General features: G+C 42.4%; 1 protein-coding gene across 1 annotated transcript in view; it reads right to left on the bottom strand.

The window, feature by feature from the left end:
* Window positions 1-5,732: 5,732 nt before the first annotated feature.
* The window catches only part of LOC128685269 (complement factor H-like), a 142,220-nt gene continuing 120,680 nt past the window's right edge, over window positions 5,733-27,272 (bottom strand). Inside the window, exons 14-19 of the mRNA XM_070083105.1 lie at window positions 23,533-23,718; window positions 14,603-14,797; window positions 9,379-9,576; window positions 9,034-9,216; window positions 6,337-6,516; window positions 5,733-6,058 (exon numbers count right to left, since the gene is read on the bottom strand). Coding sequence (XP_069939206.1) covers window positions 5,766-6,058; window positions 6,337-6,516; window positions 9,034-9,216; window positions 9,379-9,576; window positions 14,603-14,797; window positions 23,533-23,718 — 1,235 coding nt within the window. The 3' untranslated portion in view covers window positions 5,733-5,765. The remainder of the gene's footprint in view (window positions 6,059-6,336; window positions 6,517-9,033; window positions 9,217-9,378; window positions 9,577-14,602; window positions 14,798-23,532; window positions 23,719-27,272) is intronic.

Genomic DNA, 27,272 nt, shown 5'->3' with positions numbered 1-27,272 from the left:
CTCAGTAAGCATTATGTACATACACAAGCAAATGTAACAATAACAGTATTAACACTCTTCGATAATAGGAAAAAACACAGAAACAGAAACAAGGAAAAAATTCCGATCTATTTACTTTGAGCTCCAAATGAGGTTCTCTTCAGCAGATGTAAAAGAATGGATTTTATACATTATATATACATATATATATATATATATATATATATATATATATATATCTATATCTATCTATATATATATATATATATATATATATATATATATATATATATGTGTGTGTGTGTGTGTGTGTGTGTGTGTCGTGCCGAATATGTAAATCTTCCGATCTTGGCTTAACTAGCAACGCTCATCTTAGCATATAAGACAAGTGAAAATTTATGTTTGCAATAATTTCGCAAAAATCATTCTGAACCTAACGAAAAAGTACATTTCAATGTGTATTAAATTGTAGTAAACGTATCTAAACTATATTTAGTTGGATTAGGCTAAAATAAATTGCGCTTGTTATAATAAGGTTAAGTAAGTTTTCTAAGATTCTTTTGGTGCAAAATCATAAATTTTCACATTAACATTAATGAAAAAAATATATATCTTTAAACGCATAAGAGAAAATTTTAGATATAGTACAGTCTACTCTGGTCATACTGGCTGTAGTCTGGAAACATGTATTGCAGTGCTCAAAAAAAATTTTTATACCCAAGAGAGTTCAGTCCTCTTTGAACATATTAGTAAAGAAAGCAATGATATACATGGGAAACCTCCTCTACAATACAAAAAAAAATGCTGTTACAAAGGGGACTTATGGAAACCACTTGGAATTCCCAGCAAAAAAATTTCAACTTGTCAGAGGGACAAGGAAACTTAGACTTAATTTTATGTTTGTGTTTACGAAAAATTTCTTGTATCCTAACTAATATAACAGGTAACTCGTCACCCAGTTAAAATTTATTGTATAGGCTACTATAATAATAACATATCTTTATTTCTACAAGTACACATGTACAAGGTAAACAAGCCTAGCTGACATACTACTGTGTAGAAAGCCGCTTGTTATGCAGAGCATTTCAGGGAAATTAGGTCAGCTTTGTCCCAGGATGCAACCCACACCAGTCGACTAACATTCAGGTACCTATTTTACCGATGGGGAATATAAACAACCGGTGTAAGGAAACACGCACACTGTTTCTACCCTCGCTGGAAATCGAACCCGGACCTTCGCCGTGTGAAGCGAGAGCTTTAGCCTCCAGGCCACGGGGCCACCGTGTTTGTAATGTCTCCTTTGGTGACATGATTATGTCTCACTTTTATATATATTCCATGCCTCACAATCTTTTGTTTCTGCTAAAGAGACGAAAAGAAATCCCACATAATTATCTAAGTTTTCCATATTTCTGTAGCTCTGTGAGTATTTTCCTAACACACACACTTATTATATATACATCTCATAGCACAGACTTCTCTTTCGAAACTACCAGCCATATCCATAATATGTATCTACACTAGTAAACATCCAATCCGCACTAACAGCTTATTACACTCACATTAGGACTCGTACAAGCTAGCACACAATCCGCCATGTTTACACCCCCCTCTTACTCCTTCTAAGAAGAAAGACAAAAGAGGTGTTCACGAAAAGAGAACATTCATAGATACGAAAAGAGAACATTCATAGATACATTATCGGGTAAGTAACACTTAGGTACATCAACAAGCTGTAGGGGTAAAAAAATATATTAGTGACATGTCAAAATATTTGTAATTTTTTTTGGGTTATAAGTTTTGTAAAATTATTAGTTTTACTGTATGCTGAAAATCTTGAAAAAAAAAAAATCCTACTTAATAGTGTCTTGTATTCTGAATTATATCAAAAACTTTCATATATGGACTGAATGTAATTAATTTTTAACTAATATATGATTCTCTGTAATATTTAATATTAAAATATCTACTTGAATATTATAAATGAGAGATACTAATATATATATCATAACACCTGAAACTAATTATTCATCGATGGAAAGTAATTTTCAGGCTTCTGTAGTGATGAATTCATGCTAAAAATTTTGGATTAGTATTTATAGAAGGTATTAAAAATAGTTACACTCCAAATAAAATCATCTTAAAAATCATAATTTTTTATCATATATGTTTTCATGATTCGAATTTCATTTCAAAACAGAATGGAACTGATAAAATTTAAGATATAATTATTCTTCATTTCATCAAGTAGTCTTGGTATATACTCAAAATTTTAGAAACGCGCTAAGATCAACTTACAGTAGACACAACCGGTGGTGTTCTCCCAGCCTTGGTTGGTGCAGTTGATGGTGGCGGAGTAAACCTGGGGTAGAGAGTTTGTTTAAACCAAAATCAAATTCAGGCGCACTATATAACAAGGCTGATCTATTTGGCATTTTAAAAGTTTTAGCAATAGTTTGTTTGCTGGTAATTAACACCCATTATGCAAGATTTTTTTCTCTATCATATTCTGTCACACGTTAAATTATACAATAAAGTAATGAAGTCTGTCAGTACGAGCTAGGTGATCCAATCATGAATCTCCGTTATGGAGGTCTCTTTCCGCAGTAAATAGCTCGTGATACGAGGAGGTGAATCTCTTTCCCTTTCCTCCAATAGAATATAAATTCATTCAACCCTAGATCTATCTCTCATTATGGCTTTATTAGTGGTAATAGTAATATTTCTATTCTGTAAAATTAATTTCCTTGAAGGAAAGAAAAAGAATCACTCTCATCCCTGTAGTGCTGTGGTGGTTGTCACTCCCAACACTGGAAAGTGGTGATGAATGGTTTGAAAAACCGACAAGTTGAAGATTGAGACACTTATGCAGCATATGGGAATCTTTATTCAGGAAACGTTTCGCCACACAGTGGCTTCATCAGTCCAATACAAAGAGGAAGGCGTAAGGAGAGGAGTATGAGGTAATCAATCCCTCAGCCTGGAGTCGATGTGTTCGGTCCATCAATCTTGTAGAATGTACAGCATAGGGCCGTAGACGTGGCTTATATACTGTAGTGAGGTGAGGTGAAGCAGGTGGAGGCGGGGTCATAGTGGTACCATCCACTAGTCGAAGTAGGTCTTCGTCCAAACGTTGAACAAGTGTTGAAGAATTCTTTGTAACAAGATCCCATGATGCTGCAGTGTCTGACAGTTGTGATGAATGGTTTGAAAAAACCGACAAGTTGAAGATTGAGACACTTATGCAACATATGCTGCATCTTTGACAACCCTTTCAAGTGAGAAGTGTTGGATCTGAGAGGGACCTGACCTCTCAGTGGCTACATTCTCACTACTACTACTACTACTACTACTACTACTACTACTACTACTACTACTACTACTACTACTCTGCACCTCTCCTTCCGACAGTATTTAAGTCTCCGCACTGTCGCTTGATCTTCAGATAGTTCCTGACTATGGAACTGAACTCTCCAGGCTGAGGGACTGACAACCTCAAATTCTACGACTTCAAGGGTGATGGACTGATTACATCGTCTTCACATCTCTACTGTTCCTGCCTACTTTCTGTATTCGACTGAAGAAGCCTACTGTGTAGGCGAAACGTTTCGAAATAAAGTTGCCTAACTGTTGCCTATGTGTCTTACCTGAGCAAGAATGGTATATAATACCATTTGATAATCACTCTGTCAGACACTGCAATACAATGGCATCTTGGTACAGAAGAGAAAACACCTTGGACAACTTTTTCAAGTGAGAATTGTTTGATCTGAGAAGGACATGACCTCCCAGTGGCTACATTCTCACTACTGCTACTCTGCACCTCTCCTTCCGACAGTATTTAAGTCTCAACACTGTCGCTTGATCTTCAGTTAGTTCCAGACTTTGGAACAGAACTTCTCCAGGCTGAGAGACTGACAACCTCAAATCTACGACTTCAAGGGTGATGGACTGATTACATCGTCTTCACATCTCTACTGCTCCTGCCTACGTTCTGCACTCGACTGAAGAAGCCTACTGTGTAGGCGAAACGTTTCGGAATAAAGTTGCCTAAATGTTGCCTATGTGTCTTATCTACCAACCTGTCGGTATTGTGTACCATTTGATAATCATCAAGTTCTACATTATGGACACTCCCAAGCTTCAGAACCTTGCATTTTTCTACATTGAACTGCATCTGCCACTTTTCTGACCAAGAATGGAGTTTGTCTAAATCTTTCTGAAGTTCCCTAACAACTACGTTTGAATCAATTATCCTACCTATCTTTGTGTCATCGGCGAATTTGCTCATATCACTAGTAATTCCTTCATCAAGATCATTGATATATATTATAAACAACAACGGGCCCAAGACTGATCCCTGTGGAACGCCACTTGTTACTGATCCCCACTCGAATTTAACCCCATTTATGGACACTCTCTGCTTCCTGTCTGTGAGCCATGATTCGATCCACGAGAGCACCCTTCCCCAATGCCATGAGCTGCCACTTTCTTTAACAGTCTTTGGTGCGGAACTCTATCAAAAGCCTTACCAAAATCTAAGTAAATAATATCAAATTCTTTATCGTGGTCAACAGCCTCAAATGCTTTACTAAAGAAAGTTAATAAATTAGTTAGACAAGACCGGCCTCTTGTGAATCCATGCTGAGTATCATTAATCAAGCTATGCTTATCGAGATGGCTTCTTATAATCTCAGCTATAATTGACTCTAGTAATTTGCCTACAATTGAGGTCAGGCTTATTGGGCGGTAATTTGACGGTAACGACTTGTCCCCTATGTAGCAAGGAAGGTATATAAAGCGCAGGAGAAATTGTAGTGTAGCCCACTGGGCAGCAGTCAGATTGACTTCAGGACTCAGAGTGTACATACGTCACAATATCTCCCACTGAGAACAAAGACAATAATGAATTTGTGCGGTAGATTCTGAAATCTATCAATCTCCACTAAGAAATTTAATTAGAGTAAAACCAAACAAACACGAGTGCATTGATCTGCGGTATAAATCAGAAAAAGTATAAATATGTTTCGCGGTATACACTCAGGTGTAATGAACAAAAGGACAAAATATTTCCTTACCGTAAATAAGGAATGGTGTCAAAGTGACTTTTGATGCATACAAGGACGATATAACTGCCCATCTGTAGCAGCCTATTCAAGACATCATTCCCGACTTATATGGCGCCGTCAGTGCCACAAGCTCACGTAACACGAGCAGGGTAGGTCTTAATCTCGCTTGTATCACCAAAGAGATATTGCAGTCCATAGGTAGACACAAGGTGATTAGGGCTCTCCTAATCTAGGAGGTAATCTAAGGGCGATCCGTCCAACACCAGTGAGTATCCATCAGCATCACATGTGCAATCAAATGAATTATATGCTCCTTTGGAGTAAAATGTAATGTCTTACTCACTAATCAACAGCCACTGTGGACACTGCTACAGCAACTACGAAGACGATTCCAGGGAGAGGCTGCTGGAAATCGTACTGTTAAAAGATAAGTACCACTCTTTGTTATCATATGTTTATTATCATGCAGGAAAGTGTACTTATGTAAGCGGTTCCTCCACACGAGAGAATGATAGATCAGAACGAATGAAGACAAGTGTTTTGTTTTTTGTATTGACATACTGTTAAGAATGAGACAGGCAACCATTCAGAAGATTCAGGAAAAAACAGTTATCCACACACATGAGTCCTGTGGGTGGGAAGTACAGTGCCCTGCACTCTGTTGTGAGGGACGGGATGCTGTGGTTCAGTGTCTTTCAAACTGAGATGCCAGTACATTTACGGCAAGGCAGCTGTTAGGTGAGTGATGGTGAATATATTTCCTTCTCCATACTGAGTTAGAAGACTGTTGATGAGGAAAAAAAAACAATAAAATACAAGATAGGATGAAAAGATATGCATGAAACAGAAAGCAACACTGCTAGTAATGTAAACTGTCAGAGGAAAATATATTACCTTAGGGCTGAAGTGGTTGTGGGGTTTACACTTGGCAGTCACCTGCTTCCCCTCCAGCCACATCCCAGACGTCCAGGTGGTGGTGGCATTATTTACAACTGGCTCTCCTTCACACACTGCCACAGTTACACAATATTAACACTAGACACAAATGAATTTATTGATATTTTTGTATATCAAAACACTGTAAAGTTAAACCGTTAATTTAGTATGTCATATATTAAAATAAGTTCTCGGATGATGATTTGTAGATCGAAAAATATCATCAACTCATACTAATTGACTCAATAACTTAATGAATCACACGGTTTTAATTATTTACATGCAAGTATAAAAAGTGTTCATACGGTGACTTCAAAAAAACACATCAGTAGACAAAGAGTATATAATTTACCTTTCAAACAAGGAGACTCAATAAGCCAGCCATTTGAGGTACAAGTGAAGCTTGTGTTAGTGACGCCGTCTTCGGTGAGGTGTTGGTCGGTACAGTTAGCAGGGAGACTTTCCCCCGCCTTCCACACTCCATAGTCCCACACCCAGTTGGCGTTCTCATAATCAGGCTCTTCCACACACGCTGGTAGTTCACGGCAGACAGTCAGAATACAGCAGGGGATGGTAGTGTAAACTGTATATCAGTGAGGGTAAAAATGGCGTAGTGCAGAGTGAAATTCAAGTTGGGCTAAGGGTACTAAGCTAGGATGTGCAGGGTACAACATGGGTAGGTGCTCGGTTAAACGCGGGTGGGTTCAGGGTAAAACGAGGGTATGTGCAAGGTATAACATGGGTGGGAGCAGGGTAGAACTTGGGTGGGTTCATGGTACAGCATGGACGAGTGGAGCGTACAACACGGACAGGTACAGAGAACAACGTGGGTCAATACAGGATACAGTGTGGCAGGTCAAAGTGAAGATCGTGTTCACTTTGCAAAATCAAAACATCATTGGTGGCCTGGTCAGGTTGTTCTAAGTGGACTCCACCCACAAGACTACAAGTGACCAGCAGGGCAAGCTTCATACAGAGGTTTGTACAGGGCATGGTTTATACAGAGGGTATGTACAGGAGAAGATATGTAAAGGTGTGTCCAGGAGTGTACAGAGGAAGGTGAATCCAGAGGTGTACAAAGGAAGGTGTGTTCAGGGGTGTACAGAGGAAGGTGTATCCAGGGGTGTACAGAGGAAAGTGTTTCCAGGGGTGTACAGAGGAAGGAGTGTCCAGGAGTGTACAGAGGAAGGTGTGTCCAGGAGTGTACAGAGGAAGGAGTGTCCAGGAGTGTACAGAGGAAGGTGTGTCCAGGAGTGTACAGAGGAAGGTGTGTCCAGGAGTGTACAGAGGAAGGTGTGTCCAGGAGTGTACAGAGGAAGGAGTGTCCAGGAGTGTACAGAGGAAAGTGTGTCCAGGGGTGTACAGAGGAAGGTGTATCCAGGGGTGTACAGAGGAAGGTGTGTCCAGGGGTGTACAGAGGAAGGTTTGTCCAGGGCTGTACAGAGGAAGATGTATCCAGGGGTGTACAGAGGGCGTGTCCAGGGGTGTACAGAGGAAGGTGTGTCCAGGGGTGTAGAGAGGAAGGAGTGTCCAGGAGTGTACAGAGGAAAGTGTGTCCAGGGGTGTACAGAGGAAGGTGTGTCCAGGGGTGTACAGAGGAAGGTGTATCCAGGGGTGTACAGAGGAAGGTGTGTCCAGGGGTGTACAGAGGAAGGTGTGTCCAGGGGTGTACAGAGGAAGGTGTATCCAGGGGTGTACAGAGGAAGGTGTGTCCAGGGGTGTACAGAGGAAGGTGTGTCCAGGGGTGTAGAGAGGAAGGAGTGTCCAGGGGTGTACAGAGGAAGGTGTATCCAGGGGTGTACAGAGGAAGGTGTGTCCATGGGTGTACAGAGGAAGGTGTATCCAGGGGTGTACAGAGGAAAGTGTGTCCAGGGGTGTACAGAGGAAGGTGTGTCCAGGGGTGTACAGAGGAAGGTGTGTCCAGGGGTGTACAGAGGAAAGTGTGTCCAGGGGTGTACAGAGGAAGGTGTGTCCAGGGGTGTACAGAGGAAAGTGTGTCCAGGGGTGTACAAAGGAAGGTGTGTCCAGGGGTGTACAGAGGAAGGTGCGTCCAGAGGTGTACAGAGGAAGGTGTGCCCAGGAGTGGACAGAGGAAGGTGTGTACTTGGGATGAAGTGAAGAAGATATATATATACAGGGAAAGCTATGTGGATAGAAAAGGGCATTATTGGTGTCGGAAGGTCAAGCACAACTTTTGTGCTCTTTAAGTCTGTTAGTGAGAGAGCGGCCTGTTTATCCAAAGTATGAGAGAGGACAAGAGGAGCAGGAAATGAAACAGACTCCGGATACATTACTAGCAGGAAGAGAGGTACGAACTAGATTACTACGAAAGGTGTTAGTTTGGCGAAAACTAAGTTTAATGTTTAAGTACATAAAGAGAGTTGTTAAGATCTGAGAGACTGGTAATATAGGTAAGCCAAAGAACAGAAGATTTCACAGGAGAAGAGAGTTTGGGAGAGAACATAGTCCGCTTAGCATCTGAGAAAGCAGAGTTTATGAAATTGGAAGGGTAGCCAAGACGAGAATACTAATTGCGAAGAGTGCAGTTTTTCGTATCAAGGAACTGAGGGTGACAAATGCGGAGAAAGTGAGAAACAAAAACACTTTTCTTGACAGAGGAAGCGTGGGAAGAAAAGTAGTGAATGTACATGCCATTGCGATAAACGGAAAAATAAAAGCCTGTAGACGACCAATGGACATGTACATCAAGGAAATGAAGCAGAGTTAGATTCTCATTCAGCTTTGAGCTCGATGGAAGTAGTAAGACTGTTGAAGCGCATTGAGAAATGGTTGGATAAAGGCTAGAATATTAAAATGGTATACGATACCGACAGGCTGGCAAATATGACACCTGTGCAGCGGTTAAGTATCTTCATTCCGGAATAAAGATACCTAACTGTTGAACATGTGTCTTACTTACCAAGAGGTTAGAGTCATGGGGCCAAATAACAAAAGTTAATCTACATAGCGGAGCCAGAGGATAAGGCACATACCAATAGTAGGAAGTAGAACAGTTTTGAAGCATTCCACATGAAGGTCGCTTCCTCACCTGCCTCACAGGCTGTTACATTCTGCCAGCCTTCCTTCAAACACTCCACCATCTGACTCTGGTTGCCATCAGGTAAGAAGTAGAGGCCCGGGTGACAAGTAACGTTGACTCTGTCTCCCAGGAGCCACACCCTCGACGACACGTTAATAGTGGCTCCTTCAACGCTTGGTTCACCCAGGCACACTAAATCATAGTACACAGACGATTTAAATTTAATTTCAGAAAAAAATAAACGCACAATTTAACAACGCTTTTATCTTTTTCAGTCAAATAATATTTCAGGTTATAATACTTACGAATTTAATTAAATATTTATATCATTATAAGAAGTGTGAAAGATCTCACCTGCCTGGCACCCAGTTTGGTTCTGCCAGCCGTTATCAGTGCACATGATGGGCAGCTCTGTAACATTCTCAGCCACAAACATGTAGCCAGAGAAGCATTTCGCCGTCACATTACTCCCATAAAACCACGTCTGATTCTCCCAGGCAATGGTTGCGTTCTTTACCACAGGCTGGATATTGCATTCGTCCACTATGCTGGCTGCAAATGAAGGTCAAATGTGCCTTAATATGTGGGTATAACCCACATGCTGGACGCATTATACACGAACATTCAGGGATATGCATATGCTCACTCATGCACTCCTAATTGTGGACACTAGCAAGGAGGAGGATATGTCGCTATCACGGGCACCAGCTTGTCTGGGGCGTTGACTCCATGGTACACTAGGGTAGCCGCAGTCTTCTCTGGGCCTTCTTCGGAAGGGGACATCAGTGCTAGTTGTCTGCGGAGTGTCTCAGTGACTTGGCACTCCAAGAGATAGTGTGTCAGTGGGCGCTGGACAACGTGCTGTCAATCCTGACACATCTCTGCCATGTCTACCATCATCTTGGCTGTGAGAAAGCCCAAACGAAGCCAGTGGATGGCGGTACACTGCTCTCTGGACCAGCTTCTATCGTATAGAGGCACCACGGTACCACTGTTGAGATGGGGTATCACCTTGGACCTTCCCACATAAGTTTTGCTCTGACTGCCACCAGTTTGGTCTGGGGTAGACTGATGAGGACGGTAATACCAACATGTGGATAATTTCTGTGGCTGCCTTGGCTGCATCGTCTGCCGCCTCATTTCCCCGGATGCCAGCACGGCTGGGGATCCAGTTTAATGTAGCTCTGCTACCCTGAGCTTCCAAGAGTGTCGTTATGCTCAGAATCGCTGTGATAAGGTGAACATTGTCCTGTGGTTGTGGATGGGAGAGTGCTTTGATTGCAGAGGTGGAGTCAACATGTATGACAGGTCGAAGCCGATGTCGTAGCGCATGTGACAATGCCTACTGATTCGCCACCAGCTCAGATTGAAGGATCGTAAAGAAGTCAGGAAGTCGCCAGCCTTGTGTGTGACCATTGTGGTACATGCCAGCTGCTGCTCTCTTCCTGTCAGGGTCGCCAGAAACATCTGTGAAATATACTGCACATGAGCGTCCCTCTGCCAATACCAAGGGTGTCTTGACTGCAGAGGCACTTAGAGATAGGTAGTTGGATGACGCAAACATCGACGGGATATGGGCACCAGGGAGGTGGCGGATGATACCCTGTAACAGGAAGGTCACAACTCTTCTCAAAGATAGTTGTATAGGAAGCAGCTTCAGCCCAGCATTAGAAAACGAGCGAATCCAGTAGTAGTCAGTGAGGAGAGTTGGATCTTGTGTCATGGTTGCCAATATACGTCTTCTCAGTAAGGTACCTTACAGCCGATGCAGAATCGTGGCTACTTTGCAGGCGTTTTTGTATTTAACTCTGTCAGCCAGTGAAGGAAGCCCGGATTCGAATCTGATTATTATTATTATAATCCAAAAGAATCGCTAAGCCACAAGGGCTATACATACTGTGACATACTGTGTTGGTCCAGATGGGAACCCGAGCATAGTTCTTATCTTCTGGTTTTGTACGACCTCCACTCTTCGCCTGCTGTGCGGAAAGACACGAGCCAATGCTGGTGCACCGTAGTCAAAGAGCGAGCGCACAGCTTGTATATAGTACAAGCGAAGTACTTCTTTGCAAGCCACTACACGGTGCCTCGTCATGGCTCTCATGGCGTTGAGTCTGAGTAGAGCACGAAATCTAACATACTCGACCTGTTTCTGGAAGGTCAACTTTTGATCAATGTAGATACCCAAGTATAGGTAGGAGCTTGTCCACTCAAGTTCCTGAATACGTAATTTATTCACATCATTGCAAGAGATTTCTTGGCGGAGATCTTGAGGATTAGTTCTTTGAAAGACCGCATTATTAGGTCGAAAGCTCTCTGGACCTGTCGCTCCAAATTGCCTTTCCCAGTCACCACGAGTGCAAGATCATCAGCATAGCTGAGTAGCTGCGTACTACTATGAAAGGGAAGGCTCACAAGTTCCTGCACAGGATGTTAAACAGGGTGGGACTGAGCACAACACCTTGTGGAGTGCCGTTTTCCAGTGTTTTAAAGGAAAAATAATGTTCTGGGAAGCTGACACAGGCCTACCTATCCCTGAAGTAGGACTCTATCCAGGTCAGGAGGTTTCCTTTGATCACCTTGCGAGCTAGTATTGCTAGAATTGATGTAGGGCTGGCTAGTTCAAATGCCTTCTCGAGGTCGAGGTAGACGACGATACTATGTTTCTTGTTACTATCAGCAATCTGGCTTAGTAGGGTGGATATGCACATTGCTGTACCTACTCCTTTGCTGAAGCCAAATATGTGTTAAAGTGGCGGTCCAAGTTTCCATAGAAGGCGATTTAACACCATCCTCTCAGCAGTCTTGGCTAAACAGTTGGTCAGCGATATGGGTCGCTTACTTACCCTGATCCTTTGACTTTGGGACTGGTACAATGGTGGCCTTCTTCTAAGCTGCTGGGAGTGTCCCGGCACTCTATTACTTGTTGATGGCGTCTAATATGGCCTCCCGTCCATTCTGGCCAGCCCGTGCAATCATGGAGTATGTGGCACCATCGATGCCTAGGGCCGGGTCCACTTTTGCCAGTTGAGATGTTAAGCTTTTCCCATATCTCAGATAGGGTAGTGTGATACCCTAATGTTGAACACCACTCCAGTCATTTCCCAGTCTCTGCGGGCATGCTGCACAATGGCTCTCAGAGTATTCTTGTTCTCTGCTGTAGGGTTGCGTCTGTATAGCTTCCTAAAAGAGCTGATGCAGTGGTTCTGCTCCCGCACCTCGTCGTTGTAGAACCATCAGTCTCTTTTGTGAGTGTCCTGCTGACTTCTTTGGAACTGCCAACTTTGGTTAGTTCTTGCTCAGCTGTATCAGAGTCTTCGGATAGAGTGATTATGGCCCACCAGTCATCAAGATAATCCTGGAACGCCTTCCAGTTGGCTCTCTTTACGTCCCATCTAGGAAGCATCACAACCGTGTGGGGTCTGTTGATGTTGAAGGTAGTGATTACTGTAAAGCGGTCATTGACGAGGTTAGGATGAATTTCCCATGTGGCTCCCTCTGCGAGCTGTCTTGTCTTGAAGGTAAGGTCGAGGCGGCCGCCCAACAGGTGAGTGAGGGTCTCCATTGTTTAGCAGCTTTATCTCTGGAATATCGTGTAGGAGCATTGATATGTGTCTGCCAGCAGCATTGGTGGCTAAATTATAGTGCAGCATTGGGTGATGTGCGTTGAAGTCTCCACCCACAATAACATACTCAGTGCTTGCCAGCGCGAGGAGGTCAGCAATGTTGAGGGTGTGTCTTTGGTTTTTGTAGATGTTACAGACGGTAATGGGCGCCCCATCATGGGATCTTCGTACAAGGAATTCTTCAATACTTGTCCAACTTTAGGACGAAGACCTACTTACACTAGTGGATGGTTCCACTGTGATCCCGCCTCCTCCTGCTTCGACTCACCTGACTACAGTATATAAGCCAATTCTCCGGCCATATGATGTATCTTCTACAAGATTGATGGGCTGAAGAGATCGGTTCCAGGCTGAGGGACTGATTACCTAGAACTCCTCCTCTCCTTACACTTTTCTGCTTTGTATTGGACTGATGAAGCCATTGTGAGGCGAAATGTTTCCTCAGTAAAGACTCCCACATGTTGCATAAGTGTCTCAGTCTTCAGGTTCTACTATAAACACACACAATTAGATTTCTTTTTTAAAAGTTAAATAAGGTGTAGTAATGGGAAAAACAAAATTACTGTAGTAGCTAAAGAATTGTGCATGTCGATGTTCTTTTGTTGTTGTGTAGAAGGTGGGAAGGAGGTTGGCTAGCTCTGTCTCACTTGTTGTTGTGGTACCTAACATGGTAGAACCCTCTCTCCCACTCTTACTTTTGGGCAAGATGTGAGTGCCCAGGAGGTAAGATTTGTGCCTAACTATTTTTTTTTTTTGAGGTTTTGACTTATACCCAGAGTGGGTATAATATGCCAAAACATTGGGTTAAGGCATCTAGGGAGAAAGGAGAAGTACTTGTTTTAGATGGGACCATGTGATTGTACTGTCTGGACTCAGCTTTGGGTGTGCATCCTTCGTTATGAATAGGAAAATCCTTAACTTGTTTATTCTGTAAATACCTTCTAGAATATATTCCTATTTTTGTAATAACAGTTTAAATAGCCTGCTGTGAGGATTTGTGAACTAAAATTCAGAGACTGAGGAAGACTATCCATGAGTCTAAGTATTCTCCTAAACTTTATAAGTCTTTATTTAAGCTACCCCACACCAGGGCATGTAGTGAGAATTGTACCATCGAAGAAGAGAGGGACAACAGCGTAACAATGGGTTCAAATAACTAAAGCATCAAGCATGCTCATGAAAATCCCTTTAACGAAAAAAGGGGCAGGAGGCTGCCTTGCCTTGGTGAAGGTCTCTTGATCTGAAGAACAAACTGAATTACTCAAGCCTTTTCTGCTTCTACCGCCCCTGGAAATTTTGCTGTCATGGTAATTTAATGTGACATGCCTTATGGCTTTTGAAGCGAAACGAACTGTGGATATAAGTCTTGCACCAAGCTAGCAGACTGGTTATGATAACACCAGACTCTTAAGGATTTTGGCAGCTGTATCATTGTTAAAAGTGCTGATGAAATCTTCATATCATAATTAATATCATAAATTCTCAAATTCTAATAAACAGATTTTGAGAGTTTATATTCTTACAGTTTTCATTATATTTTTTATTAAAGCATCTTGATGAAATTTTTCAAAACATCTTTAGAACTAAATATTTATTTGCATACCTCATGCCATCAATTTGCTCTCGTAACAACAGTATTTAAAGATTTACATTATGAATCCTTCCACTGTTACAGTTATGAAAGTGCATATCATACAACACCTACATAATAATGACGGTGAGATTTCCAGTATTATTTCAAAGGAAGAAAACAGCAGGTAAAATATTATTTCTACTTAGACTTCAACCCTAAAACTCTAAGGAATGTCTTGATGCTAGTGATGAGCTTTTGATTTATGAAATTAGCGCTCCCCTTCCCTTGTATCAAACCAGATTGCCTCCCATTCCTGAGGCACTATATGACCCTTCGGGGTTAACACCTCAGAAATTATAATACATTGCTAGGATCTTACGTTTCTGGCAGCCAGTAATGTTCTCCCAGCCTCCCTCAAGACACTGCAGCTGCTGCTGCTGAGTGAAGTCGCTGAAGTAGTGTAAGTTGAGGCAGATGACGTTGACTTTCTCCCCCGTCGTCCATGTTTTGTTTATCCAGCTGGTGATGGCGTTGGTCACCACGGGCGGCACATTACACGGGTATGTCGGCACAACTGCAAACAATGGATTGTCTTTTATATATTAGAATAAGATCTCATTTGGATTTTTAGCCCAAGAGGGTTACTATCCCAGGACAACAAAAAAAAAAAAAGTCAGTCAGTGAAGTATATTTCTACTGGTAGGGACACTTTCGTCCTATTTCCCAGGATGTGACATACGATATTCCATTAGTATGTAAGTACTACTTACTGCTGGATGTAAGGAAACATTCACCATCTATACTCGGATTCATCAGTTGTGCCAAAAGTATTACCACTAAGCTACGACCTCTTTCTAAAATCTCTTCCTTCATATTACTCACTCTTGAAGCATAGCACAAATTCAAGCTTTCATTCATTGACTTCATAAGGGCTTCTGTCGATTCATTCATTCTAGAGTGATACACAAACACACACACAAAAATGACATATCATCGAAAGCCAAGTCTGACACGAAACTGCTGTTTAGCCACATTAGGAGAAAGACAACAGTCAAAGACCAGGTGATCAGGCTGAGGAAAGAAACGATAAAGAGGTATGCGAGGAGCTCAACATGAGATTTAAGGAAGTATTCACAGTGGAGACAAGAAGGACTCTGGGAAGACAGGACAGAGGGGGACACCAACAGGGAATAGACCAACAAGTGCTGGATGATATGCACACAACTGAGGAGAAGGTGAAGAAGCTGCTAAGTGACCTTGATACCTCAAAATCAATGGGACTGGACAACGTCTCCCCGTGGGTCCTCAGGGAGGGAGCAGATATACTGTGTGTGTGCCATTAACCACAATCTTCAACACATCCCTTGAAACTGGGAAACTACCTGAGGTATGGAAGACCTCAAATGTAGTTCCCACTTTTAAAAAAGGATACAGAAAAGAGGCACTAAATTACAGACCAGTGTCACTGACGTGAATAGTATGCAAAGTCATGGAGAAGATTATCAGGAGGAGAGTGGTGGAGCGCCTGGAACGGAACAAGATTATAAACGACAACCAGCACGGATTCATGGAAGGCAAATCCTGTGTCACAAACCGTCTGGAGTTTTATGACAAAGTTACAGAAGTAAGACACGAGAGAGAGGGGTGGGTTGATTGTATCTTCTTGGACTGCAAGAAGGCCTTCGACATAGTTCCTCACAAGCGACTAGTGCAAAAACTAGATCAGGCGAGTATAACAGGAAGGGCAGTGTAATGGATCAGAGAATACCTGACAGGGAGGAAACAACGAGTCATGGTACGGGATGAGGTATCACAGTGGGCATCTGTGACGAGCGGGGCCCTACAGGGGTCGGTCCTAGGACCAGTGCTATTTTTGGTATATGTGAATGATATGATGGAAGTGATAGACTCAGAGGTGTCCCTGTTCGCAGATGATGTGAAGTTAATGAGGAGAATTAAATCAGATGAGGACCGGGCAGGACTTCAAAGAGACCTGGACAGGGTGGACACCTGGTCCAGCAACTGGCTTCTTGAATTCAACCCTGCCAAATGCAAAGTCATGAAGATCGGAGAAGGGCAAAGAAGACCGCAGACAGAGTATAGACTAGGTGGCCAAAGACTGCAAACCTCGCTCAAGGAGAAGGACCTTGGGGTGACCATAACACCGAGCATGTCTCCGGAGGCACACATCAACCAGATAACTGCTGCAGCATACGGGCGCCTGGCAAACCTGAGAATAGCGTTCCGATACCTTAGTAAGGAATCGTTCAAGACACTGTACACTGCGTACATCAGGCCCATACTGGAGTATGCAGCACCAGTTTGGAACCCACACCTGGTCAAGCACGTCAAGAAATTAGAGAAAGTGCAAAGGTTTGCAACAAGGCTAGTTCCAGAGCTCAGGGGAATATCCTACGAAGAAAGGTTGAGGGAAATCGGACTGACGACATTGGATGACAGGAGAGTCCGGGGAGACATGATAACGACATACAAAATACTGCGTGGAATAGATAAGGTAGACAGAGACAGGTTGTTCCAGAGAGGGGACACAGAAACAAGGGGTCACAATTGGAAACTGAAGACTCAGACGAGTCAGAGGGATGTTAGGAAGTATTTCTTCAGTCAAAGAGTCGTCAGGAAGTGGAATAGCCTAGCAAGTGATGTAGTCGAGGCAGGAACCATATATAGCTTTAAGACGAGGTATGATAAAGCTCAGCAAGCAATTAGGTGGGTACACACACATAAATACTGAGAGGAATTGACAAGGTGGACAAAGACAGGATGTTCCAGAGATGGGACACTGCAACAAGGGAACACAGTTGGAAGCTGAAGACACAGATGAATCACAGGGATGTTAGGAAGTATTTCTTCAGTCACATAGTAGTCAGGAAGTGGAATAGTTTGGGAAGCGATGTAGTAGAGGCAGGAACCATACATAGCTTTAAGCAGAGGTATGATAAAGCTCATGGTTCAGGGAGAGTGATCCAGTAGCGACCAGTGTAGAGGTGGGGCCAGGAGCTATGAATCGACCCCTGCAACCACAACTAGGTGAGTACAATTAGGTGAGTACACACACACACACACACACACACACACACACACACACACAGGACAGGCTGCAAGCCTGGTCCAGCAACTGGCTCCTGGAGTTTAACCCCACCAAGCGCAAAGTCATGAAGATTGGGTAAGGGCAAATAAGACCGCAGACGGAGTACAGGTTAGGGGGGGCCAAAGACTGCAAACCTCTATCAAGGAAAAGGATCTTGGGGTAAGTATAATACCGAGTACATCTCCTGAGGCACACACCAACCAAATAATTGCTGCAGCATATGGGCGCCTGGCAATCCTAAGAATAGCATTCCGACATCTTAGTCAGGAATCGTTCAAGGCTCTGTACCGTATACGCCAGGCCCATATTGGATCATGCAGCACCAGTTTAGAATCCACACCTGGTCAGACACGGCAAGAAATTAGAGAAAGTGCAAAGGTTCGCAACAAGACTAGTCTCGGAGCTAAGGGGCATGTCCTACGAGGAGAAGTCAAGGGAAATCGATCTGATGACACTCGAGGACAGGAGAGATAGAGGGAACATGATAATGACATATAAGATACTAAGAGGAATTGACGAGGTGAACAGAGGATAGGATGTTTCAGAGATGAGACACAGCAACAAGGGGTCACAATTGGTAGTTAAGGCTCACATGAGTCGCAGGGCTCTTAGGAAGTATTTATGCAGCTCATAGAGTTGTCAGGAAATGGAATAGTCTGGAAAATGATGGAGTGGAAGCAGAATCCATACATAACTTTAAGAAAAGGTTTGATGAAGCTTATGGAGCAGTGAGAACGTGACCTAGTGGCGACCAGTGAAGATGCGGAGCCTGGAGCTATGACTCGACCCCTGCAATCACAATTAGGTGAAAATTAAGTGAGTACAACTAGGTGAGTACACACACACACATTGGTGTGCGTGTTTAACATGAGGCACACACACACTTTGATGAACCTGATCGTCACAGCTCTCATTCACCTAAGAGTTCATAAGAGCTCTCACTCATCTAAGAGTTCATAAGAGCTCTCACTCACCTAATAGTTCATAAGAACTCTCACTCATCTAAGAGTTCATAAGAGCTCTCACTCAGATAAGAGTTCATAACAGCTCTCACTCATTTAAGAGTTCATAAGAGCGCCCACTAACCTAAAAGTTCATAAGAGCTCTCACTCATCTAAGAGTTCATAAGAACTCTCACTCATCTAAGAGTTCATAAGAGCTCTCACTCACCTAAGAGTTCACAATAGCTCTCACTCATCTAAGAGTTCATAAGAGCACTCACTCATCTAAGAGTTCATAAGAACTTTCACTCACCTAAGACTTCATAAGAGCTCTCACTCACCTAAGAGTTCATAAGAGCTCTCACTCATCTAAGAGTTCATAAGAGCTCTCGCTCATCTAAGAGATCATAAGAACTCTCACTCATCTAAGAGTTCATAAGAGCTCTCACTCAATTAAGAGTTCATAAGAGCTCTCACTCACCTAAGAGTTCATAACAGCTCTCACTCATTTAAGAGTTTATAAGAGCACTCACTCACCTATGAGTACATAAGAGCTCTCACTCATCTAAGAGTTCATTAGAGCTCTCGCTCATCTAAGAGATCATAAGAACTCTCACTCATCAAAGAGTTCATAAGAGCTCTCACTCATCTAAGAGTTCATAAGAACTCTCACTCATCTAAGAGTTCATAAGAGTTCTCACTCACCTAAGAGTTCATAATAGCTCTCACTCATCTAAGAGTTCACAAGAGCTCTCGCTCATCTAAGAGTTCATATTAGCTCTCACTCACCTAAGAGTTCATAAGAGCTCTCGCTCATCTAAGAGCTCATAAGAGCTGTCACTCATCTAAGGGTTCACAAGAACTCTCACTCACCTAAGAGTTCATAAGAGCTCTCACTCATCTAAGAGTTCATAAGAGCTCTCACTCATCTAAGAGTTCATAAGAGCTCTCACTCATCTAAGAGTTCATAAGAACTCTCATTCACCTAAGAGCTAAAAAGAGCTCTCACTCATCTAAGAATTCATAAGAGCTCTCAATCATCTAAGAGTTCAAAAGAGCTCTCGCTCATCTAAGAGTTCAAAAGAACTCTCACTCACCTAAGAGTTTATAAGAACTCTCATTCACCTAAGAGTTCATAAGAGCTCTCACTCATCTAAGAGTTCATAAGAGCTCTCACTCACCTAAGAGTTCATAAGAGCTCTCTCTCATCTAAGAGTTCATAAGAGCTCTCGCTCATCAAAGAGTTCATAAGAGCTCTCACTCATCTTAGAATTCATAAAAGCTCTCACTCATTTAAGAGTTTAAAAGAGCTCTCACTCATCTAAGAGTTCATAAGAGCTCTCACTCACCTAAGAGTTCATAATAGCTCTCACTCACCTAAGAGTTCATAAGAGCTCTCGCTCATCTAAGAGCTCATAAGAGCTCTCACTCATCTAAGAGTTCATAAGAACTCTCACTCACCTAAGAGTTCATAAGAGCTCTCACTCATCTAAGAGTTCATAAGAACTCTCACTCACCTAAGAGTTCATAAGAGCTCTCACTCATCTAAGAGTTCATAAGAGCTCTCACTCATTTAAGAGTTCATAAGAGCTCTCACTCATCTAAGAGTTCATAAGAACTCTCACTCACCTAAGAATTAATAAGAGCTCTCACTCATCTAAAAATTCATAAGAGCCCTCACTCATCTAAGAGTTCACAAAGAGCTCTCGCTCATCTAAGAGTTCATAAGAGCTCTCACTCAACTAAGAACTCATAAGAACTCTCACTCACCTAAGAGTTCACAATAGCTCTCATTCATCTAAGAGTTCATAAGAGCTCTCACTCACCTAAGAGTTCATAAGAGCTCTCACTCATCTAAGAGTTCATAAGAACTCTCACTCACCTAAGAGTTCATAAGAGCTCTCACTCACGTATGAGTTCATAAAAGCTCTCACTCATCTAAGAGTTCATAAGAGCTCTCACTCACCAAAGAGTTCATAAGAGCTCTCACTCATCTAAGAGTTCATGAGAACTCTCAGTCACCTAAGAGTTCATAAGAGCTCTCACTTATCTAAGAGTTCATAAGAGCTCTCACTCACCTAAGAGTTCACGAGAGCTCTCACTCATCTAATAGTTCAAAGGAGCTCTCACTCACCTAAGAGTTCATAAGAGCTCTCGCTCATCTAAGAGTTCATATGAACTATCACTCACCTAAGAGTTCATAAGAGCTCTCACTCATCTAAGAGTTCATAAGAGCTCTCACTCATCTAAGAGTTCATAAGAGCTCTCGCTCATCTAAGAGTTCATAAGAACTCTCACTCACCTAAGAGTTCGTAAGAGTTCTCACTCATCTAAGAATTCATAAGAGCTCTCACTCATCTAAGTGTTAATAAGATCTCTCACTCACCTAAGAGTTCATAGGAGCTCTCGCTCATCCAAGAATTCATAAGAGCTCTCATTCATCTAAGAGTTCATAAGAGCTCTCGCTCGTCTAAGAGTTCATAAGAACTCTTACTCACCTAAGAGTTCATAAGAGCTCTCACTCATCTAAGAGTTCATAAGAGCTCTCGCTCATCTAAGAGTTCATAATAGCTCTCACTCACCAAAGAGTTCATAAGAGCTCTCGCTCATCTAAGAGATCATAAGAGCTGTTACTCATCTAAGAGTTCACAAGAACTCTCACTCACCTAAGAGTTCATAAGAGCTCTAACTCATCTAAGAGTTCATAAGAGCTCTCACTCATCTAAGAGTTCAAAAGAGCTCTCACTCATCTAAGAGTTCATAAGAACTCTCACTCACCTAAGAGTTAATAAGAGCTGTCACTCATCTAAGAATTCATAAGAGCTCTCACTCATCTAAGAGTTCATAAGAGCTCTCGCTCATCTAAGAGTTCAAAAGAACTCTCACTCACCTAAGAGTTTATAAGAACTCTCATTCACCTAAGAGTTCATAAGAGCTCTCACTCATCTAATAGTTCATAAGAGCTCTCACTCATCTAAGAGTTCATAAGAGCTCTCACTCATCTAAGAGTTCATAAGAGCTCTCGCTCATCAAGGAGTTCATAAGAGCTCTCACTCATCTTAGAATTCATAAAAGCTCTCACTCATTTAAGAGTTTAAAAGAGCTCTCACTCATCTAAGAGTTCATAGGAACTCTCACTCACCTAAGAGTTCATAATAGCTCTCACTCACCTAAGAGTTCATAAGAGCTCTCACTCACCTAAGAGTTCATAAGAGCTCTCACTCATCTAAGAGTTCATAAGAACTCTCACTCATCTAAAAGTTCATAAGAGCTCTCACTCATCTAAGAGTTCATAATAGCTCTCACTCACCTAAGAGTTCATAAGAGCTCTCACTCACCTAAGGGTTCATAAGAGCTCTCACTCACCTAAGAGTTCATAAGAGCTCTCACTCATCTAAGAGTTCATGAGAACTCTCACTCATCTAAGAGTTCATAAAAGCTCTCACTCATCTAAAAGTTCATAAGAGCTCTCACTCATCTAAGAGTTCATAAAAGCTCTCACTCATCTAAGAGTTCATAAGAGCTCTCACTCATCTAAGAGTTCATAGGAGCTCTCACTCATCTAAGAGTTCATAAGAGCTCTCACTCATCTAAGAGTTCATAAGAACTCTCACTCATCTAAGAGTTCATAAGAGCTCTCACTCATTTAAAAGTTCATAAGAGCTCTCACTCACCTAAGAGCTCATAAGAGCTCTCACTCATCTAAGATTTCATAAGAGCTCTCACTCATCTAAGAGTTCATAAGAGCTCTCACTCATCTAAGAGTTCATAAGAGCTCTCACTCACCTAAGAGTTCATAAGAGCTCTCACTCACCAAAGAGTTCATAAGAGCTCTCACTCACCTAAGAGTTCATAAGAGCTCTCACTCACCAAAGAGTTCATAAGAGCTCTCACTCACCTAAGAGTTCATAAGAGCTCTCACTCACCTAAGAGTTCATAAGAGCTCTCACTCATCTAAGAGTTCATAAGAACTCTCACTCATCTAAGATTTCATAAGAGCTCTCACTCATCTAAGAGTTCATAAGAGCTCTCACTCATCTAAGAGTTCATAAGAGCTCTCACTCACCTAAGAGTTCATAAGAGCTCTCACTCACCAAAGAGTTCATAAGAGCTCTCACTCACCTAAGAGTTCATAAGAGCTCTCACTCACCAAAGAGTTCATAAGAGCTCTCACTCATCTAAGATTTCATAAGAGCTCTCACTCATCTAAGAGTTCATAAGAGCTCTCACTCATCTAAGAGTTCATAAGAGCTCTCACTCACCAAAGAGTTCATAAGAGCTCTCACTCATCTAAGATTTCATAAGAGCTCTCACTCATCTAAGAGTTCATAAGAGCTCTCACTCACCAAAGAGTTCATAAGAGCTCTCACTCACCAAAGAGTTCATAAGAGCTCTCACTCATCTAAGAGTTCATAAGAGCTCTCACTCACCAAAGAGTTCATAAGATATAACAAAATAATATGTATATAACTTTGTTAAACATTAAGCTGTATTTAAGCACATAAATTAAGCTTCATGAGCATAACTTAAAGCTGTCAGCCTATTAAAGATCAGTTTATTTGAAATTTGGTTAAGTTTATTTCAGTCCACAGAATTTTAATATAACTGTTAAATAATTATTATATGGGGTCAGATGCCAACGTTTTGGAAGCTGCTATTAATTATTTCTTGAAAATATTAAATAAATATTTAAATATATACTTAAGTTTGTTACATAGAGTAAACCGTTTGTGTCTATATCACGAGCTCCACTCATATATTATATATTGTATATAATATTTGTGATTCCATAAGTTTGGACAAGGCTGATAATCTGATAATCTGCTGATAGTCATGTTTATTATTGGTTTCCAATTTGTATCTTCTTTATTTATGCCTATCTTACACCTGAATACGTCAGTCACATTTCCTTTCATTCTGCAGCTTTAAGAAAGTGTAGGTTCACGGTTATCACTCTCAGTTTATACTTTTAAGTCACATCTGTATTCAAATGAATGAACTTTTAGACAGTAAAGATATTCCTCTACATGTCGGTAGTGTATACCATTAGTATATTGATACAATGATATATTTCTTACACAGTGGTTTAACTTCATTTTTTCTGCATGTTCTCCACTGCACTTACATCCAATCTTTAGAATGGAGATCTGAACTATGCCTCATAATCAAAATAAGGCCTCACTGATAATGAATTCCAGCAGGATTATTTATTTTAAAAAATGAGTTCCTATGACTGGAAAGCGGTGTATTAAGCCTTACTTTCTTGGCAGGGCGGAGTGTTGTCCCAGCCAGTGAGGGTGCAGTTGACGCGGCGGCTGGAAGAACTGTACTTGGTAAAGGTGAAGTTTTCTTGGCAGACAGCGTAGACGAACGACCCCACCAGCCACGCACCTGACGACGTATAGTTCGTGGTGGCGTTGACGACCTGTGGCTCGTCAGTACACGCTGCAGAGAGGGAAACAGAAAGTGAAGTGTTGGGAATTGGAGAAAATATATTAAAACTTTAGAACATCAGACTTTTCAAGTCAATACAAAAAAATACAGAGCAAGCATATTTATACTAGCATGAGGTTAAGTGTAAGTAAGCTTAAACGAAGTTAGAGTGGAGAGATATGAGATCACAGCATTGGTGATGAGTGTCCTGAATAGTGGTTAGTTAGTTACCATTTTGTCCTAGGCACATGTCGATTAGACACTAGGCCTGTTGTATATGTGTGTGTGTGTGTGTGTTTGTGTGTGTGTGTGTGTGTGTGTGTGTGTGTGTGTGTGTGTGTGTGTGTGTGTGTGTGTGTGTGTGTGTGTGTGTGTGAGTGTGTGTGTGTGTGTGTTTGTGTGTGTGTGTTTGTGTGTGTGTGTGTGTGTATACTCACCTAATTGCAGGAGTCGAAACTCAGCTCCTGGCCCCGCCTCTTCACTGAGCACTACTAGGTCCTCTCTCTGCCTGCTCCATGAGCTTTATCATACGTCATCTTAAAGCTATGTATGGTTCCTGCTCCACTACCTCACTTGCCAGATTATTCCACTTCCTGACTACTCTATGACTGAAGAAATATTTCCTAATATCCCTTTGACTCATCTGAGTCTTCAACTTCCAATTGTGACCCCTTGTTTCTGTGTCCCCTCTCTGGAACATCCTGTCTCTGTCCATCTTGTTTATTCCACGCAGTATTTTATATGCCGTTATCATGTCTCCCCTAACCCTCCTGTCCTCCAGTGTCGTCAGGCCGATTTCGGTTAACCTTTCCTCGTAGGACATTCCCCTTAGCTCTGGAACTAACCTTGTCGCAAACCTTTGCACTTTCTCTAATTTCTTGACGTGCTTGATCAAGGGTGGGTTCCAAACAGGTGCTGCGTACTCCAGTATGGGCCTGACGTACACGGTGTACAGTGTCTTGAACGATTCATTACTAAGGTATCGGAACGCTATTCTCAGGTTTGCCAGGCGTCCATATGCTGCAGCAGTTATCAGGTTGATGTGCGCTTCCGGAGATGTGTTCGGTGTTATACTCACCCCAAGATCTTTCTCCTTGAACGAGGTTTGCAGTCTCTGGCCATCTAGCCTATACTCCGTCTGAGGTCTTCTTTGCTCTTCTGCGATCTTCATGACTTTGCATTTGGCGGGGATAAATTCGAGAAGCCTGTTGCTGGACCAGGTGTCCAGCCTGTCCAGGTCCCTTTGAAGTCCTGCCTGATCCTCATCTGATTTAATTCTTCTCATTAACTTCACATCATCTGCGAACAGGAACACTTCTGAATCTATCCTTTCCGTCATGTCATTTACATATTCCAAAAACAGCACTGGTCCTAAGGTCGACCCCTGTGGGACCCCGCTTGTCACAGGTGCCCACTTTAATACCTCTTCACGTACAATGACTTGTTGTTGCCTCCCTGTCAGGTATTCTTTGATCCACTGCAATGCCATTCCTGTTATACGTGCCTGATCCTCTAGCTTCTGCACTAATTTCTCGTGACTAACTGTGTCGAAGGCCTTCTTGCAGTCCAAGAAGATGCAATCAATCCACCCCTCTCTCTCGTGTCTTACTTCTGTTACTTTATCATAAAACTCCAGACGGTTTGTGACACAGGATTTGCCTTCCATAAATCCATGCTGGTTGACATTTGTACTCTCGTTCCGTTCCAGGTTCTCCACCACTCCCCTCCTGATAATCTTCTCCATGACTTTGCATACTATACACCTGAATGACACTGGTCTATAGTTTAGTGCCACTTTTCTGTCTCCTTTTTCAAAAATGGGAACTACATTTGCCGTCTTCCATACCTTAGGTAGCAGCCTAGTTTCAAGGGATGTGTTGAAGATTGTGGTTAGTGGCACACACAGCATTTCTGCTCCTTCTCTAAGGACCCACGGGGAGATGTTGTCCAGTCCCACTGCCTTTGAGGTATCAAGGTCCCAAGCTTCTTCACCTCCTCCTCAGTTGTGTGTATGTCATCCAACACTTGGTGGTATATTCCTTGTTGGTGTCCCCCTCCGTTCTACCTTCCCAGAGGCCTTACTGTCTCCATAGGAAATACTTCCTTAATTAAATTTCATGTTGAGCTCCTCACATACCTCTTGATCGTTTCTTGTGAGTTCCCCACCTTCTTTCCTCAGCCTGATCACCTGGTCTTTGACTGTCGTCTTCCTCCTAATGTGGCTATACAGTAGTTCGGGTTAGACTTGGCTTTCGATGCTATGTCGTTTTCGTACTGTCGCTATGCCTCCCTCCTTATTTGTGCATACTCGTTTCTGGCTCTTCGACTAATCTCTTTATTTTCCTGGGTCCTTTGCCTCCTGTACCTTTTCCATTTTCTGGTGCACTTAGTTTTTGCCTCCTTACACCTTCGGATAAACCAAGGACTCGCTTTGGTCTTCCCATTATTTCTATTGCCCTTGGGAACAAACCTTTCCTCTGCCTCCTTGCATTTTGTCGTTGCATATTCCATCATCTCGTTTAGTGATTTTCCTACCAATTCTCTGTCCCACTGAACCTCCTGCAGAAAGTTCCTCATACCTGTGTGTGTCTGCGTGTACTCACCTAGTTGTACTCACTTAGTTGTGGTTGCAGAGGTCGATTCACAGCTCCTGGCCCCGCCTCTTCAACTTGCCACTTCCCGATCACTCTTCCCGCTCCGTAAGCTTTATCATACCTCTTTTTAAAGGTGTGTATGGATTCTGCCTCCACTACATCACTACCCAGGCTATTCCACTTCCTGACAACTCTGTGACTGAAGAAATACTTCCTAACATCCCTGTGGTTCAACTGAGTCTTCACCTTCCAACTGTGACCCCTTGTTGCTGTGTCCCATCTCTGGAACATCCTGTCTCTGCCCACCTTGTCTATACCTCACAGTACTTTTTATGTCGTTATCTTATCTCCCCTAACTTTCCTGTCTTCCAGTGTCGTCAGGTTAATTTCCCTTAACCTCTCCTCGTAGGATATACCCCTTAGTCTTGTTGCAAACCTTTGCACTTTCTCTAGTTAAGTTACATGCTTGACTAGGTGAAGGTTCCAAACTGGCGCTGAATATTCCACTATTGGCCTAACATACACAGTGCACAGGGTCCTGAATGACTCCTTATTTACATGTCGGAATGCTGTTCTCAGGTTTCTCAGGCACCTGTACACTGCAGCAGTTATTTGGTTGATGTGCACCTCAGGAGATGTTCCTGGTGTTTTACTCACACCAAGATCCTTTTCCTTGAGTGAGGTTTGTAGGCTCTGGCCCCCTAGACTCTACTCCGTCTGTGGTCTTCTTTTCCCTTTCCAATCTTCATTACTTTGCACTTGGTGCGGTTGAACTCCAGGAGCCAGTTTCTGAACCAGGCCTGCAGTCTGTCCAGATCCCTCTGTAGTTCTGCCTGGTCTTCGTCCAATTGAATTCTTCTCATCAACCTCACACCATTTGCAAACAGGGACACTTCGGAGTCTATTTCTTCCGTCATGTCGTTCACAAATACCAGAAACAGCACCGGTTCTAGAACTGATTCCTGTGGCACC

The sequence above is a fragment of the Cherax quadricarinatus genome, chromosome 8 (genome assembly GCF_038502225.1).
Source record: "Cherax quadricarinatus isolate ZL_2023a chromosome 8, ASM3850222v1, whole genome shotgun sequence".
NCBI lineage: Eukaryota > Metazoa > Arthropoda > Malacostraca > Decapoda > Parastacidae > Cherax > Cherax quadricarinatus.
Note: the sequence above shows the minus strand (reverse complement) of the source record. Positions and strands in the feature narration are given on the sequence as shown.